Source organism: Citrus clementina, unplaced genomic scaffold (genome assembly GCF_000493195.1).
Source record: "Citrus clementina cultivar Clemenules unplaced genomic scaffold, Citrus_clementina_v1.0 scaffold_6, whole genome shotgun sequence".
Classification (NCBI taxonomy): domain Eukaryota; kingdom Viridiplantae; phylum Streptophyta; class Magnoliopsida; order Sapindales; family Rutaceae; genus Citrus; species Citrus x clementina.
Genome location: NW_006262139.1, coordinates 19,060,851 through 19,078,335, shown reverse-complemented (window position 1 = coordinate 19,078,335; position 17,485 = coordinate 19,060,851). Strand labels below are relative to the sequence as shown.

Below are 17,485 nucleotides of genomic sequence, written 5' to 3'. Positions count from 1 at the left end.
TCGGGTTTTACACATGCTTGTGAGTGGATTATTTATCTTTTTTCGGATCAGAATCAGATTACAGATTACTTCATTTTAACACATATATTGTGAGACTGTATAATTTATTTCGTTGGGTGCAGCGGATTCAAACCCCAATGGCACAATTGCGAAAATCATTTTTGAAGGTAAAAAAAAAAAAAAAAAACTGAATCCAGTGAGGAATTATAATTTTTATTTTTATTTTGTCCCCTAAAGCAACCGAGTCAGGTGCCTTGACCAAGCAGGCAAGTTCAAAGCCAAATCGGAAACGGGAAGGGAAACCCTAACACAATACTAAAAAAAAAGAGCACACAGTTCTTCTAGACTCTTCGGTTAAAAAACCAAACTACCCTCCGCCTCTTCCTTTTGCAAGTCTCCTTATAATTTGGAGGCCTCAAAATTCCAGACCCTTCTATTTTGAGAACCCTCCAGACACCCGCTCTCTCTCATTATTAAACTTCCCCATTCTTCTTCTTCACCTTCGTGCTCACGCTCACACCCGCAATCGAAACAAAACCATAATTCTCTCTTAACGTCAGCTCACCGAATTCACTCAATGGCCAAATACGGCGAAGGGGACAAGCGTTGGATCGTCGAAGACAGACCCGACGGAGCCAACGTCCACAACTGGCACTGGGCCGAGACCGACTGCCTGGAATGGTCCAGAAACCTCCTCAACGGGCTCTTGTCGGACTTAACCATCCTGGACGGCGAGGGGAATCTCTTCGTCAAGACTAAGAAGATCGAGAAAGTTGAAGGGGAGGCCTATGTCAACGTTCGCAAGGGCAAGATTATTCCTGGCTACGAGTTAAACGTCACCGTCTCGTGGGAGGGCGAGGCCAAAGACGGGGATGGTGGTAGCTTGTTGAAGGTTGATGGGTTGGTTGAGATTCCCTATATTTCCGATGAGAATGCCGATGAGAACCCCGAGATTAGGGTTTCGGTCAAGGATGAGGGCCCCCTTGGGAAGAGATTGAAGGATGCAATGTGGGTTAAGGGCAAGCCGGTCATTGAGGAGAAAGTTAAGGTTTATGTCGAGGCTATGGCGAGAGGCGGGCCGTGCAAGGATGAGCTTGAAGCTAAGAATGTGAGCTCGAAATCGAAGAATGATAACATTAGTAGTAGTAGTAGTAGTAGTACTAGTTATGTGAGTCAGACGGTGAAAAACGATGTGGTGGCGGAGAAGAAGGAGGTTAAGAAGGAGGTGAAGAAGAAGGAAGGGTTTAAGAATATATCGCTGAGTGAGAAGTTTAGTTGCAGGGCGAAGGATTTGTATGAGATATTGATGGATGAGAATCGGTGGAAGGGCTTTACGCAGAGTAATGCGAGGATAAGTAAGGAGGTTAATGGGGAGATTAGTATATTTGATGGGTCAGTTACAGGGAAGAATTTGGAGTTGCAAGAAGGGAAATTGATCGTGCAGAAATGGAGATTCGGTAGTTGGCCTGATGGGATTGAGTCAACGGTGAGTTTGATGAGTTTTAAATCTGATTTTGGTCCGTTGGTTTGATTGGATATTGATTTGGGTTGATTGGTTTATTGAATTTTCGTGTCATGCTTTGCAGGTGAGACTTGTTTTTGATGAGCCTGAACCTGGGGTTACTGTTGTCAAATTGACACATAATGATGTTCCTGAGGAAGATAGGTTAGTTTTAGTTAATGGGTTTATGTAATTTTGCTGTAGATTTTTGTTGCATGGTGAATACTTATGTCATGTTAATTTTGTTCTGTATTAATGAGCTATTTGGTTGATTGTGATGCAGATATGGTAATGCGACGGTGGTGGAGAACACCGAGAGAGGGTGGCGGGATCTTATCTTCCAGAGGATACGGGCAGTTTTTGGTTTTGGAATATGATTTTTTTCTCGATTTCCAAAATAAGTAACAAGTGTTTCTGAAGTGTAGAATTTTTTAAAATCAACATTTCAGTTATGAACTACTTTAAGTCGATTGTGAAGGTTATATGAGTCCTGTGGTCTTGGTTTATTTGGTTTGCTATTTCAAATTATGTTGGACTCAATCTCGTGTTTTCTAATAGCTAAATACATGGAAAAAGATGTATGCATTCAAATGCATGATGTGTCTTTATTTTAACCCCCTTATACCACTTTTACTCAAATCTAACTTGTTCTTATGATGACTGCCTGGAATATCATTTTTCCTTTTCCAGATTTCTGACTATTACTTTACATTCTCAAATTAGTGCTGTCAGTTACCGAATGGTGAATAAGGCTTTTAAGTTTTTTTTATTAAGTTTACTCTAATCATCTGTAATCTCAAGATAATAGGTATTTAGATATTTGTTAGCCTTTTGAAAGCTAGTGTTATACCAACTTATGTATCCTTACTAATGATGAGTGTCACTGATTTCTGGATCTATACACTGCTTGTTCAATTATGGTTATGATGCGCACATTTGTAGCGTGTTTCAGTTGGAGTTCAATGACTGCTTTGTGATATGGGAAAATTTCTCAAGTGATTGCGTTGGGAGGATACATTTGGTGTGCATAACTAATCTGGCCTAGGGTGTCCCCGCAATTTTGTTAGATCTTGAAAGTTAAACAAGTTCTTGGTCGTGATTTTGAGAAAGGCTCTTGTTGTGATGGATTTGTAGTCTTACCGTTTGTTGGGTATGGTATCAAAGAGTATGCTTCTGATCTTCAGGATAATTTGCTTCAGGGCTTGGTGTTTGTCTTGCGTTCCTGTTAGGATCATCAGTAGTATTGTCTCTCGTAATGTAAAGTGTGTTGTTAATTCTAGAGTTTCTGAGTTATGTATTGCAGTTGACTTAGCTTCAGCAATCCTTTTAAGCTTCCCTCCCTGTGTTTTTTAATTAAAATTTATGGTGTGTTTTACAATTCGCCCATTTCAATATGGAGTTGTCAATGAAAAGGAGTTGTCAATGAAAAGTATGTGAGATGACGCAGTCTAATGGATAGGGTTCAGAACTATTGGTAGTACATTGATGTCTAATACATGTAGTCAAGGCATGAATTTTTTTAATGCATGTGCACAGGGTCTGGGAACATAAGAATATGCAGTTGTGCATTATTGAGTGTCTATTGATTAGATATTTAGCCTGACTGGAGCACTGATATTGGTTTGGAACCTTGCCGATTTCAGCAGGGGTGTGAATGAAATGAGTTATTATGGATTGCAATTGTTAGGGATTAGCGACCAGGATTTTTGTCTATTGGTTTTAAGGGCATTAAAATCATTGATTCTGAAAGAAATAATGTTGCTTGTATGTGTTAGCTAGTTTTTCAAATGCATGAAGTTCGAACTTACAGAGTAGGACCGTGTTTGGTCTTATGTAGCTATGGGTGACTTGCGTTCGACAACCGCAATAGAGTTTTTGACTGATAATGCTTTAGCTATAACGGGATTATCTGCTTTTCTTGAATCGGTCACTGGTTTCCGCAAAAATGATAGAATTTTTGTTGCATCAGGTGACTTCTCAGTATAAGACAGCTTATCTGTTTTTCTATCAGAAACTTTCGGCTATATATATGTATATGTATTTGATTTATAAGTGATTTTCTGTTTGGTTTTATTTATAAAAAAAAATTAAATATGATTGTCTGATTTGATTTTGCATGAGATAGGATTATTTGTACTCTAAAAATTATTTTGGACAAATTATAAATTTTATACTATGAGAATAATTATAGTCTAACTTTATGTTTAAGGACGATCTTGTGTGATTAAATAAAATATATTTTTCTTAACCCTTTCACCATATCAAAATAAATCTTAATTTAAATTTTTTTCTATTTTCTTTCATATGCTTCTTGAAGTTCACATTATAATCAATTTCAAACTATTATACCATTTGAATACATTTTAGAATGAGGAGTTTGGTTTTGATATGTTTATGTCAGCTATTTTTGTATACGGGCTTCTTCGCTTCCCAAAATTATCAAATTTAATAATGTTATGACCAAGCAATATATGTTGAATTAGCTTTTACCTCTTAACTTTGCCACCATAAAAAAATCATGCCTGTAATACCTCAAGGTTCGAAGTTATCACATTTACTAGTTGTTAGTTCTTAGTAATCAGTGGGGTAGACTAACGAATTTTGTAGCTTCTTTTTCTACAGCAGCTTGAGGTATACTATTTATTATCAAGCATTTGTGTTATTTTACCTCTTATCATTGTCCGTTCATTTGGAGGAACTAAACAGCGATCAATGTCATTTGTGTTGAGAATTATGAGGAAGAGATGAACAAATTAAGGTTTGTTTCGGTATTTTTAAGAAGAGTAAAATCTTTTTTTTTTTTTATAAAAAAAAAGAAAAATTAACAAGTGAATATTAACGTGTTATGAATAAAAAGAGTGTCCAAAAGTTCTTGAAAGTACAAATGGCTTACTATTTCACAAAACTAAACTAAAAATTATGCAAGTTTGAGATCTGATAACATACTTCCACGCGCCTTGGAGCGAAGAGACTTTAAAAAAGCTTTCGTCGCCTGAGAGATTCGAACTCTCGCGGGGAAACCCCATGTACTTAGCAGGCACACGCCTTAACCACTCGGCCAAAGCGACTCCGTTGTCTATAGCGTTCACTTTGTATATAATTAACCAAAATGCAAAGGAAGTTAAAACAAAATCCAATGCGCTCGAGGCCAACTCAGAACTTTAGATCAGCTTGGTTAGATTTATGAAGCTCACGCGAAAATCAAATTGTTTCATTTTATTTTACCCCCAAATTAATTACCTCAGCTGCCGCGAGGGCATTCAAGAGAAAACTGAGAAAAATTTTTAGCTGCCAAACAAAATCCTAACACGATCATCGAATGAAAATATATTTTTTCTATAGAAGAAAGAGCAGGAAATCAAAATTTACATATACAATAATGTGTAAGATAAGAGAGAATGAGAGGGATTTTTTTTTTTTCTTTTTATCATACAAATTTTTTGATAATTTCTCTGACTTCTTCAATTACAAGCCAAGCTTTATGCCCCCCTATAACTTCTGATTTCATTTCTCCATCTTTCCATATCTGCAACAACAACACAATCCCCCCCACCAAAATTGCAATCCCCTCATCAAACAACGAACTTTATTTAAAATAAATTCTTAGCAAACAAAAAATAAAGTAAAATGGAAAAAAAATCACCTGAATTGTTGGCATTTTCTGAACCCCCCCAAAAAAAAAACCAGAAAACATCATTAAAATGGGAAGAAATTTATGTGGTTATTGCAGCATAATTTAACAGAGTAGTTAAGTACTAAATTTGTATACTTACAGAGATGTTGCCACGCTTAACTAGATCTTTAGATACCTTGTTTACATCCACGTAATAAAATTTCAATCTACAAAGGAAGAAGAAAGATTTAAAAAAAAAAAATGGTCAGACATTAAAATTAATAAGAGCATTATTAATATTCTAATATCAACAATCACTGCTTCTTCTTTTTCCTTGTGTATATAAATAAATAAATAAAAACAAGAATATGTTTTCTTAATTTCAAGTACTGTAATATTTACTTGGTATCAAACTCAGCGGCCAATTTCTCCAGCTTAGGCTTCAAATATATGCATTTTCGGCACCACGAAGCCATCCTATCATCATTAATTACAAAAATCAACCTCGTCAAATAGAATAATAAACTTACTTGTCTGTAATTTTTTTCTTTTTTCTAAACAATCGTTGGGGCCTGAATAGATAAATAATATATATATATACATATATTACCAGTCAATAAGGATAGGCTGAGAGAGTTCTTGAGCACGAACGAGAATCTGATCAAGATGATCCGAGTCGTTGATGGGTTCCAATTCAACAGAAGTGGGTCTCGACAAATCTGGCCACAGAGCTTCAACTCTCACGTCTCTCCTCACACTCTTGCTTCGAGAAGCAGTATCAACCCAAAAGAAGGCAGCATTTTTTTGCAATAACAAACAGCTACTGCTGCCACTACTCCATGGCTGCTGGAACTGTTGCTTCCCTTCTCTCCGATGTAGTTCCTGGTACAGTATGCTTGATTTTGCTGCCAAAGCTGTCATTCTCTTTTTCTTTTCTTTTCTTATCTTTTCTTTTACTCGATGGAAGAAAAATATCTGAGGTTATGCGAGAGATATTTAGACTAATGGGTCCTCGAGAAGCATATCCGAAATGTGAGCCCGTTATGGGGAGGATGAATAGAAGTGGGGCCCACAATATTGAATATATATATATTTGGTCATTCGGGGATTTATTTTTGCTTTGGATTTGGGAATTTAAGACTGAGGCAACGTGTCTAGTAAGCAGTGTGTAGCCCAGGCCCAGCTTAGGTTTTTCGTAAAACTAATTGATTTTTTTTCCCCAAATTAAGCACTCGGTCTAATTTTTTATGACTTATTTTTCTAATATTTAATAAATTAACTAAGACTACTCTGTGCTTTTGTATTTCAAAATTACCCCCTACTAAAGGGTCTTATTATTGAGTTTGAATTTAGCGATCAGCCGGATTTTTTTTGTAATTTTCTACAATTGTATATATAACCGTTATGATTTAATTATATATAATTTTTTATGTAATAACTACAGATTATAATATATATATATATATATATATAAAAATATATAGTAGAATCTCAATAAGTTAATAACTTTGGTATCATAAAACATTTATTAATTTAGCAAATATTAAATATATCAATAAATTAATTTATAAGGATTTGAGGTAATATATTAAGTAGATATTTTTCTCATTTCTCTTAACATAGCACATACAACAAAGAAAATCTTAAATATATATATATATAGTCTCAAATTAGTTGGATCCTATAGAAAAATAAGATCTTTTTAAAATTTTATCATCTAATAAATTTATTAAATTATTAATTTACCATATAGATCTCAAGTCGAACTCGACAAAAACAATTATTTACTTTAAATTATCCATTTATGAGTATTAATTTACCACATTCATTAATTAACACTTGAAAAGTGCCTTTTATATCTAAATAAACTTAAGTATAATAAAATAAATAAATAAATAAATAAATAAAAAGGAGGAAGAAGAGGAACTTCGCAAGATTCTCTTGTAGACTTCGAGGAGTAGTCCTCTGCATAATGTTAAACTTTCTGTCGTCAGGCTCAGGCTGAGTTTCAAGGGCGGCTGCCACCCTTTGTTGCCCTATTTCGTCATACTCATTTATACTCCCTCTTCCTTTTTTTCTTTTTCTTTTTTCTGATGCACCCACATTTTTACTCTTCTTCTTCTTCTTCTTCTTCTTCTTCAATCTCCATGTTTTTCCTGCGTGTACGTGCATAGCTAATAAATCAAATTATGGAAATTAAGTATATATCAACATATATAGTATTTAACAAAAATTCAATTAAAAATATCATGCCTGATCACGAGTGACGACGACAAGGAGCGAGTATATATGCGGACGACCGGCTGTCAACACTCAGCACTAAACACTAAACACTCTCTTCTTAATCATCTGCAGCTGCATTTTCTCTATTCTCTATACGTTCAAATAAAAGCAAAAATACCATGCATGGTATTCATTTTTAAGGAGAGGCGATGTTTAAAGCGAATTTCGCAAATCTCCTATATATAGATGAAGCTTTTATTAATTCTGTAATTTGTAACGGTTCTTTTGAAATTTTGAGTATTTCAAATGTCATCACAAAATTCATGCTGTCTCTATAATTCTTTCAGTTCATCATAAGAAATTCTTTTGTACGAACTAACGTCAATTTATAGCTAGTATTAAGCTAGTATACAGTTATTAGTTTTGTACGTATATATCAATAGAGAAAGTATTATATATAAGCGGAGACACGTCTCACCACATCATTAATTTATGGACCTGGCTTACTACATGTACATCTACACTAGAATCAAGCGATTGAAATAAGAGAGACAATAAATTAATCCACGTGTCATAATTTATTAGGAGAATTCATAATAAGATTTTCCCGCGTCGCGTCCGTACTTACTGTAAGACAGGTTCTATAATAAAATTTTCCCGCGTCGCATCCATATTTACTGTAAAATAGATTTGATAATGAATTTTCCCGCGTCGTATCGGTACTTACTACATGACAGGTTTCATAATAAAATTTTCTCCCGTCACATTAATACTTATTACTCAATATATTTCATAATAAGGTTTTCTTGCATCTCCTTGTTGTATTATTCACTGCTTGAATATGATGGTCTTAATTTCTAATTTTTATCAACTAATTGAAAAAAAAAAAACATATTTACCAACCTCACCAACACAAAAAATTTTGGAAGGAGCAAAATGAAATTAAGAACTTCAATCCGATTCATCAAGAAAGATTAACATACACTAATTCCAACATTAATTAATTGCTAAAGCAGAGTTTCATTTTCACTAGATTTCATCGCCTTCATCACCATCACTATTCATCACTAGCACCAATTACAGATTCAGATGCATAAATGGAACAGTATCTCTAAGCAAACTAGTAATGGATCTAGCCTTCTTCACCTTCTTCTTGCTGTTGTTATTATTATTATTATTATTATTATTATTATCATCATCATCATTATTCCCAAAACAACCCTCCTCCGCTTTCGTCCTTTTCCTCTTCTTCTTCTTCTTCTTCTTCTTCTTCTCATTATCAAGGTCATCGCCATCACCTTCACCATTATCTTCACCAATTTCTCTTTTCATCAAATTATCGCCGGGATATCTCACACGTCGAATCAACAAGTGATGCTCACACATTGAGTGACCTTCAACTCTCCTCCCTCTGCACCTCCATCTCTTCCCATCTGTCCTCCCACACCTCGTGCTCGTATCCTCCTCCTTCCCTTCCACTTTTACCGTTTTATCCCCGGCATCAATATCATCGCTCCCCTCCTGATCAACCTCAAAGCTTATAAATCTCCTTTTCTTCAACGGCATGGCTTTCTCCTCCTCGCGCCACCCCCCTATCAAACTAAGTAAAACAAAAAAACGACACTGCTTCATATATATATTTTTTTTAAAAAAAGAGAAAAATTAGAACCAAGACTGTCAAATGAATCAATGAATTATTATTTGGTTAATCACCTTTGATCAGCTGGAGTGACGTACATTTCTTCTTCTTCGTGGCGGATTTCTTTGTCCTGCTCCTGCAACGACAACAACGAGAAGAAAACGACGCCGTGTCAGCTAAAGTTTCGCTGCGTTTAATACTATACGCAAATTAAAGAGTGATCATCAAGATGATGAACAAAGTTTCGACAGATCATAAGCACCTGATTGAAAGTGCTGCGACTCGTCGAATCGATGTTGTTAATGCGACCGTTGATTCTGCTTATCATCACGCGTGGCGATTCCGACGATGCCGACGACGTCCGAGCAAATGTATGATCATCGAAGTGGCGTCCAGTTGGTGAAAGGGAAGAGGAAGAAGGAGGAATGTCGTGAGTGTTTCTGATCCTCATTTTTTATTATCAACGGTTCAGATTGACGAAGCTTGATTTACAGCAAACAAGCCATCAAAAGTGAAAACGCTAGAAGATGAAGATAAAGATGAAGATGAAGAGGACTCGTTTCTCTTCTGCTCTTGTTCTTTCTATGGTTTCAGTTAGAATTATTTTTTGTTCGTATTTGTACGAGTAGCCGAGGGCCGCACCCGCACGCACTGAGAAACACGAAATGCGCGTGTACGGATTGGGGATTTTGGACAAAAAGTTGCCACGCTTTTACCATGCGCGTGGACACCCCGGACCAACCACTTTGGTTCATACCTTATAACCGTTTAGGTGATCAGGTCATGCTCAATAATATTTTATTAAGAAACGAAGGAGGGCAAAAACTAAGTGCTGAAGTTGTCTGATTGTGCTAATAATCACTTATTTGCTCCATTTTCTATCATCGTGGCAAATGTTTCATTGGAGAAAGAATTACAAATTAATTACACATAATTTTTTATTTAATTTAAAGAGGTTGAGCCTATAAAGACTCGAATCATTATCTACATAACTTTGTTTAACTTTGAAAGTAATAGTTTACCACTTGGCTAAAATCTAAGTGACTTTTTCTTTTTTTCTTTTTTATTGTTAAAACTCAAAATAGTGTTCTGTTATTTTTATTTTCTTTTGCAATCTTGTTGTTACCATACAAATAAATTAAAAAGTCTTTTCAGTGATCAATTTTTAAATGTCGATCATTGACTTAAATCACACATGTTTTAAATTATAATTTGAAGACAATCTTAAATAGAAAAATATTTAGTCACTAAGAAACAAGAAAAAAAATTAAATTATTCTAAATTTATGCAATTTATTTTGGTTAGATGGGAATGACACATGTAAAATAAAAAATAAATAAATTTTGAATGCAAGTAATTCATTAGAAAAAAAAATTCTCATCTGTCATTGTTTGTAATTTTATTTGAAGTGGGGCTTTATAAGGTAAAATAACGGGTGCTACTAGGCAATAGCTTCACTCTTCTTCAGACCCAGCGGAAGAAAAAGAATCAGGCCCATTTTCAATTTATGGGTCCTTAACTATCCAGATCCAGGGCCATCTTGTTTTTTTGTTTTTTTTTTTTTTTAATTTCTGAAGTTAGGCCCCGTTTTTTAATAACAAGGATGATTGATTCTAGTCGAAATTGCTTGATCTGCACATTCTGTGTCGATAAATGCAACATTTGTCCTTTATTTTTTTATTTCTTATTCATTTTTTTATCATCATTTTAGGCAAAGTTGATCGTTGCAACTAACTGCTTCTGCTCCAAGCCAAATTCTGACTTTCAAAGTAATATAATTACCTTCTACAGAATAAATAGTCTTGCTTTAATCTCGTCTTTGAGAAACACTAATGTTTATCAGTTTACTGTTCTGAGAAATGATTGGGATTAAAAGAAGCTTCATCACAAAGTGGGGCTAAGTTTCTTCTTCTTTGGCTCAAAGTGCTTGCACAAGGAAGCATGTTTAATGCTTCAGTAGTCACTTTTATTACAATTGGTTTGGTGATTTGCTCACATAATTATAAGTACGTAATCAATTGTTCTTTATACTGTATCTTTTTATGATTATTTATTAGTTGGCATAGAGATAATAGATTAATGTTCTCAATAAAATAAGATCTCTCTTTAGCGAAAGTAATGATGGGAATCAAAGTAGTAAAGCCCTAACATAATGTCATATTGATGAACATCTTCGGCCTAGGCAATTGAATCAGAAAAAAGAAAGCTCGTCCATAGAAAGATTCTACCACTAGACGCTTATTCATCGCAGATAACTTGTAGCTAATTTGTTGCCCCATCCCAAATTCTCTGTAAAGCAAAATGCATGTCCCCAAGAACTTTAGCTTTGACTAAGTACTTAATAATTACTAGCGGCATTAGGAAATTGCTCGACCTTCACTTTCGCTAGGGTTTGATTTGAAAAGCTATTAGCTATATATGAAACAGAATGATTAACATTTGTCTGATGTTTGTGTATGAATATGATTGATTGGCATGCATTTGTATATTATAAATTTAACTAATAAAGTCAAATGTGGTCGGTCGAGATAATCTTGCATATCCCTTTTAACGGATGACCCATGATCATCATGTGATCACCCGTGTATCTTTTCTTCAACCTTAGCTAATTTGTTGCTTCTTTACTTTAAATCCTCCACTAAACTTCTAGACATATTCATGTAAATGGAAGTCTCAAAAACCTATCTTAAATATCAATATGCATCTGATACTAGTGTATGGAATTTATACGTTACAAGTGAGGAGACTTGTTAGGTAAACATCGATCTAGTATATCTCTCATTTTGTAGTTTTACGAAAGTTCATCTCTGGTGTGCAGATGTATATGTATAGTTTTAAAAACGAACTTAGAATTTTTAATAGTAACTAACAAAGAGCAATAATTAAAATTGCACTTGATAAATTTGAATTTCAGTAATTGGGAGATTCTTTTAGAAATCCATTAGCCTAACTCAAATTAAAAGATAAGGTATAGAATTGAACGTTGTCCAAGCTTATATATTTAACTCAAGGTTCATTCTCAATATATGTAGGACATTGTCTTTAACATTCATGTTATGTGGAAGTTAGTCGTTTTGCTTAGTCCTTATCGGGTGATAAGGTAGTATGAGCCGATCACCTGTACATAAATCTGGCTCCAATACCATATAAAATCTCATGCATCTAACTCATACTTAAAATCTAATTGTAGAGTTGAGAGTTGCCCAAAACTTATGTATTTAACCCAAAGTCATTCAAAATTGACATGGGACATTGTCCTTAACAGTTCCAAATTATATATATATATATAAGTTGATATTTTTATTTGGTCTTTGTCATGTGATAATTTAGTGTGGGTCGGTCACTTGTGCATAAACCTAGCTCTGATATCATATAAAAACCCATTGATCTAACTCATACTCAAAAGTTAATTCTTAAATTGAGGGTTGTCCAAAACTTCTATATTTAACCCAATGTCCATTTTCATTCTATATAAGATGTTGTCCCTAAAATTTCCAAATTTATTTATATAATCTTTAAAAGTTCTTTGAATTGGGATTGCTATGTTTCGAGATTCCTTCAAACCCACATTCATCCTTACAATTCACTCCTATTCGTAACATACTTTGCTTCACATCTTGTTTTCGATTGCAAATGCACATGCACACGCACACATCATGGTTTAAGAGTTTTGGAACATGAATAAAGAATCATGATAATGTTGCAAGAAAGAATTAAATACAAATATTTCTAACATTATTAAAACTTGGACTGAGATCTGCCTAACGACCGTTCGTCATATATATATATATGACTCGTACCCAGATGTCGTTTGCCAATTTTCTCAGCATTTTTCAGTGGTCTATGCACATGGTGAAGAAGTAAGAATTTATGTTTGCATTGAATTTCTAAATTTGAAAAACGTTCAACAATGTTATCCTTATCATGTAAATTCATTTGTAGTAGACTCTGTAACCACTCAATTAATGCATCCGTCTCAATTCAATCTCATTATCAAAATATTTAGTATCCATCAACTTGTTGAGGGTAACCCACTTCCTTGCCAAATATTTGAACCTTCAATATTAATATGATATGTACCTTAAATTTTTTTTTTCTCTCATTTATTTTAATTGCGATTATGATTGGTTGATTTTATAATAAATAGGTACGCAATAAAATGTCATTGAACATTAATTATCTTAAAATTTGTGTTTTTTTCATTCAAGTAAATACTTTCATGTCATATTAGTTCATGCCATTATGTATATTTCTAATTACTCTTCTCATAAATAACGCTGGAGACAAATTTTCAAACATGAGTTTCATTGGCAAGGATTCAATAAAAACTTCCCAAAGCTTAGGGTCAAGATCATCTTCAATTGGCCAATACATTTTTGTAATTCCCATGAAAACACATACTACTTGGGTTTTGAAATACTTCATTTAATATAATGTCAAAGTTTTATTGGGTCAAGAAACCTGCACGTACAATGAAATTTCATAGAACCCATAACCCTACCATTATTTTAAAGTACGATCAGCTTAGCCTTTTAAACCAGCTTCGAGGGATATGATTGCCTTAATTATGTCTCAATTTGTGGTAACACTAAACAATTAAAATCTTATTTATTTAAATCAATTTCCTCTAATAGTTTATACATTGTGCTTAACGAATCGACGTGTGGCAAGTCATGCGAGTGTCGCCATTAAAGTAAAGTCCTCAAATCATGCGAAAGGGGGCAGAAAATGTGAAGAAATCATGTGAATTACAACATTAGCTTTGATTGTTTTAATATCAATATATTGAATGACGAATGTGCACTTTGTCTTCTTGTTTTGTGAAGTTTTAACAAATCTGATTAAGTTATTGAGTCGGTGGACAAAATTAGTTGAAAGATTTTGTGGATTTTAAATGCCTCGGGGCCCCTTTCTTCATTGTCATTTTCTTTATATGGGTTGGGTTGCGTTTTCTTTTCAATTTGGATGGCGGGTTCACATTTATAACAAGTCAGATCTTTTCAATTGTCTTTCAATAATGCCATTGAATCTGATAATTTAAAAAGGGCTGCTGCATTTTGATGAAAATGATATAAATGTTATTAATAATGGTTGGAAGAAAATTTCAGGCCTCCTTAAAATATGGGTTTTCTTTTATAATTTTACGTTTAAAAATAAATAAATAAAATAATTTTTTTCAATAAAGAAATTAGATACATCATTGGTGTTGCTAGTTCTATAGATTTAGGGTATGATGTTATTTTAATTTTATACATGAATAAAAGTATCGTTCGAAACATATGTAGGCTGTATACCCAACTTGCAAAAATAGAAAGCACAAAGTGAAAAAGTAATTTATGAAATTTTCTTTAAAAGCAGAAAGCTAAGTGCCCCTCTATCAACCTTTCAAAAGGAATCATCGTTCATCTTTTTCATTTTTTTTTTTTAGGGTTTAGTTAAGTGATTTATAAATTTCATTAAAAAAATTGATATTTTAGTCCGAAATTCTATTAAATTGAATATATGAAATTTTTTCATTAAAAAAAAAAGAATATAAGATTTTGTGTATATAAAAATAGTAATAAATATCACTATTGTTATATAAATTATATAATTGATTTATTAAACCGATTATTAATTAACCAAATAAATTTATTCACTCCTTTAAAAATAAAGAAATGTCTTTGAAGTTACAAAAGCTCCACCATCTTCTTTAATTATTAAATTTAAGGTTTGCTTTTGTCTTAGATTTTGAATTTCTCTCTATTATTGATTGTGCCTTAATTTTCTCATCTAATATTCGAACAATAATATTGTTATTTTCCGATTTTTGTGTAATTCATACTTAAATCGAACTGTGCCAATCAATTACACAACAGCCTTTGATCATAATAATGTGACTTGACATTAAAGTAGAAGCTTGTTTATGTTCTTTAAAGGCCAGAACCAGAAGCTTCCAGTTGGATCAAAGTTCGATAATTAATCGCTGAAATTTACTTATTTATTTATTTTTTTGTTGGTAAACAAATTGATTCCTTCTGCTTTGGACATATTCGGCCCGTCTTTTTTATCACATGATTGAAAGATGATGTGTGACCACGCGTGGGTGAATCCGATTATAAATATCATATAGAAATTTATTGAATTAACTTATTCTTGATCTAAATTTTGAAATGATTTTCTCAATTTAAAAAAAAAAAATTTTTTCTTAGAATCACTTAAATGAAGTGTGTGTGTGTGTGTCTGTATCCATGAGCCTATAGAATGTTTATAAAAACTCATTTACAGTTTTTTTTAATGAATAATGCGAATTTTATTAAAAAGAAAAATAAGGGAAATAATAATCTTAAATTATGAAATGACTAAGTAAATCAAGATAATTTTTAAAAATTTTCGAATAAAGATAAATAAAGCATTCTTTTTTTTTTAAGATTTAGCGTTCATTTTTTTTATAAATCTGGAATGATAAATAAAGCATTCTACTAACTATACAATAAGCACACAACTTTTATGCTCGCCTAAAAACTCATTGAGTGATGATACAACCATAAATTCTTGTATAAATTTATATTGTACAAACTAATGTGACATTAATTAATTAGTTGAATGAAAATATAAAATAATAAAAATAAATTATATGGACCAAAAGATATTTAATTCAACTAATGAATTAACGACACATCAGTTTGTACAAAGAATTTGTGACTATATCATTACTTAAACTCATTTATAGTTTAATCATGTATTTTTTTTTTTTAATGGTATCTCAAATTTAGGATAAATCCAGTTCACATGTACGAAATTAAGAGTTCAACGTGTCGATGTAAGACGGCAGTATGACAGAAGTTTCGTAACTCTGCGGGTTAGACGGGCATATCCCAAACATTATTTAATAATTGTTTATTATTTTATGATTTTAAAAAAAAAAAAAAAAGGGGAGAGAACCGATTGAGCACCGACAGAACAGTAGCATGGTATTTGGAGTTGACGCGTATTGTTAAATGTCGATACTCAAAACTCGTACACAAGTCCATCGAAGTCCACGCTTACATGTACGGATTTTTAAAATCTATTTTATTTTATTTTTAGATCTTTGACGGGTAATATGGGAATTTACTTTTTTTTTTTTTTGGAAAAAAGGACTGTTTATTGTAATAAAATATGTGTTACAGAAGGCAGTGATGAATGATTTATTTTATTAATCAGGATAATATTTCATAAATTCAGTGATCAATGGATATTAGCTATTGGCAAGTTGCTATTATTCAATTAATATTATTTGGGGAACAAATTTTGCATAAAAAATTTATAACCGTATAACTTTACTTTTGTTTTCCTTTTCATTAAATTGATTAAACTATAGTATTACTTTTGAAACAATATTTGACGCACGTAATTCTATTTAAAAGTGTTTCCTAGTAAAATGATCAAAAGAAACAAGAAAAAAAGAATTTACATAAAAAAAAAATCATTATTATTATTATTTATAAGTATTAATGTGGAAACGATCACATATCGCAAAGAAATTTTACTAATTAACTATTTGGCAACATCAGCAGCAAAACACGTGAATTTTTTTTTTTTTGAGAGAGTGAAAAAAAAAAAAGGTTTTTGATTCAAAACTAGAAGATAATTCCCTGCCCAACGAACTTCTCAACTAAATTACAGTTAGAAATATCATGAATGTTGTACCTTTTGATTTGAAGTGAACAAATTAAATGAAGCAACTAAGCAATGGAACCAAATAATGGAGGCTCACGAATGAAAAGACTAAAGGATACAAAAGTTATTATAATAATTAACTTTTTTTTTTCAATAAGAACAACAATAAGGCATAGTAATTTTTAAAAATAATTAATGTTAATTGTGTGCAATTGAAATAGTAAGTAGTGACTGTGTGAAGAAAATCAGTTAAATTTTAATAAAATTTATTTTTTAAAATTATTGTAAATTTTAAATGCAATCATATGTATTTAATAAATTTTATTATTATGAATATAAATAACCGAATTAAATATAATATTTAATAAAATTTATTTACATATTTGTAAATATATATATATATATATATATAAATTTTATTGAGTATATTTTATAACTCATAACTAAAATAAATATTTTATATTATTAATTTTATTTTTTTTAGCCTAACTATTTATAAACGGTTAATAATATTTCAATCATGGTAATTCTGAGAGGGCAGAATTCGCAATTTCTCAGAAATGCAAAATGAGCTGGCGACAAAAAAATTAAAATTAAAATTAAAATTAAAAATTGATGTGCTGCTGCTGCGGGCCTGCGGCAACATGTGCCGGTGATTCCAAACAAAATCACGCCATTGGCTGGATTCACAACTCTTCTGTTGTCTGTGATGGGGCCCTCCAATGCGAATGCGTCACAAGCCACTCATTATTGAAATTGAGACAGTTTCCCGTCACCTCCCGGTGACGTACATACTCGATGGTTAAAGGGCATCCTCATTAGATCTGGGCCGTCAAGTTTCGTCAGATATTGGATCCCGAAGCTATGA

The 17,485-nt window shown here is 32.6% G+C and overlaps 2 protein-coding genes and 1 non-coding gene across 3 annotated transcripts; 1 reads left to right on the top strand and 2 right to left on the bottom strand.

Annotated features, from left to right (window-relative positions):
• Window positions 1-252: 252 nt before the first annotated feature.
• Window positions 253-2,096, top strand: LOC18039236 (activator of 90 kDa heat shock protein ATPase homolog). Its single transcript, XM_006429840.2, has 3 exons — window positions 253-1,486; window positions 1,587-1,666; window positions 1,785-2,096. Exons 1-3 carry the CDS (start codon window positions 578-580, stop codon window positions 1,876-1,878), a joined length of 1,083 nt encoding a protein of 360 aa, XP_006429903.1. The 5' UTR covers window positions 253-577; the 3' UTR covers window positions 1,879-2,096.
• Window positions 2,097-4,487: 2,391 nt separating this feature from the next.
• TRNAS-GCU lies at window positions 4,488-4,569 on the bottom strand. Its single transcript has one exon. It is a non-coding gene; the product is annotated as a tRNA-Ser (tRNA).
• Window positions 4,570-4,818: 249 nt separating this feature from the next.
• On the bottom strand, window positions 4,819-6,145 carry LOC18039239 (thioredoxin-like 3-1, chloroplastic). Its single transcript, XM_006429837.2, has 5 exons — window positions 5,725-6,145; window positions 5,517-5,591; window positions 5,275-5,341; window positions 5,145-5,162; window positions 4,819-5,027 (listed from the first exon to the last, which is right to left on the bottom strand). The coding sequence occupies exons 1-5, from the start codon at window positions 6,033-6,035 to the stop codon at window positions 4,929-4,931; spliced, it is 570 nt and encodes a 189-aa protein (XP_006429900.1). The 5' UTR covers window positions 6,036-6,145; the 3' UTR covers window positions 4,819-4,928.
• Between the last annotated feature and the right edge of the window lie 11,340 nt (window positions 6,146-17,485).

Coding starts and splice junctions, on each gene's coding strand:
- LOC18039236 (XM_006429840.2), top strand. CDS start 578: ATGGCCAAATACGGCGAAGGGGACAAGCGTTGGATCGTCGAAGACAGA. Junction 1,487..1,586: donor CTGATGGGATTGAGTCAACG/GTGAGTTTGATG, acceptor CATGCTTTGCAG/GTGAGACTTGTTTTTGATGA. Junction 1,667..1,784: donor GATGTTCCTGAGGAAGATAG/GTTAGTTTTAGT, acceptor ATTGTGATGCAG/ATATGGTAATGCGACGGTGG.
- LOC18039239 (XM_006429837.2), bottom strand. CDS start 6,035: ATGACAGCTTTGGCAGCAAAATCAAGCATACTGTACCAGGAACTACAT. Junction 5,592..5,724: donor CAGCCTATCCTTATTGACTG/GTAATATATGTA, acceptor TAATGATGATAG/GATGGCTTCGTGGTGCCGAA. Junction 5,342..5,516: donor GCCGCTGAGTTTGATACCAA/GTAAATATTACA, acceptor CTTCCTTTGTAG/ATTGAAATTTTATTACGTGG.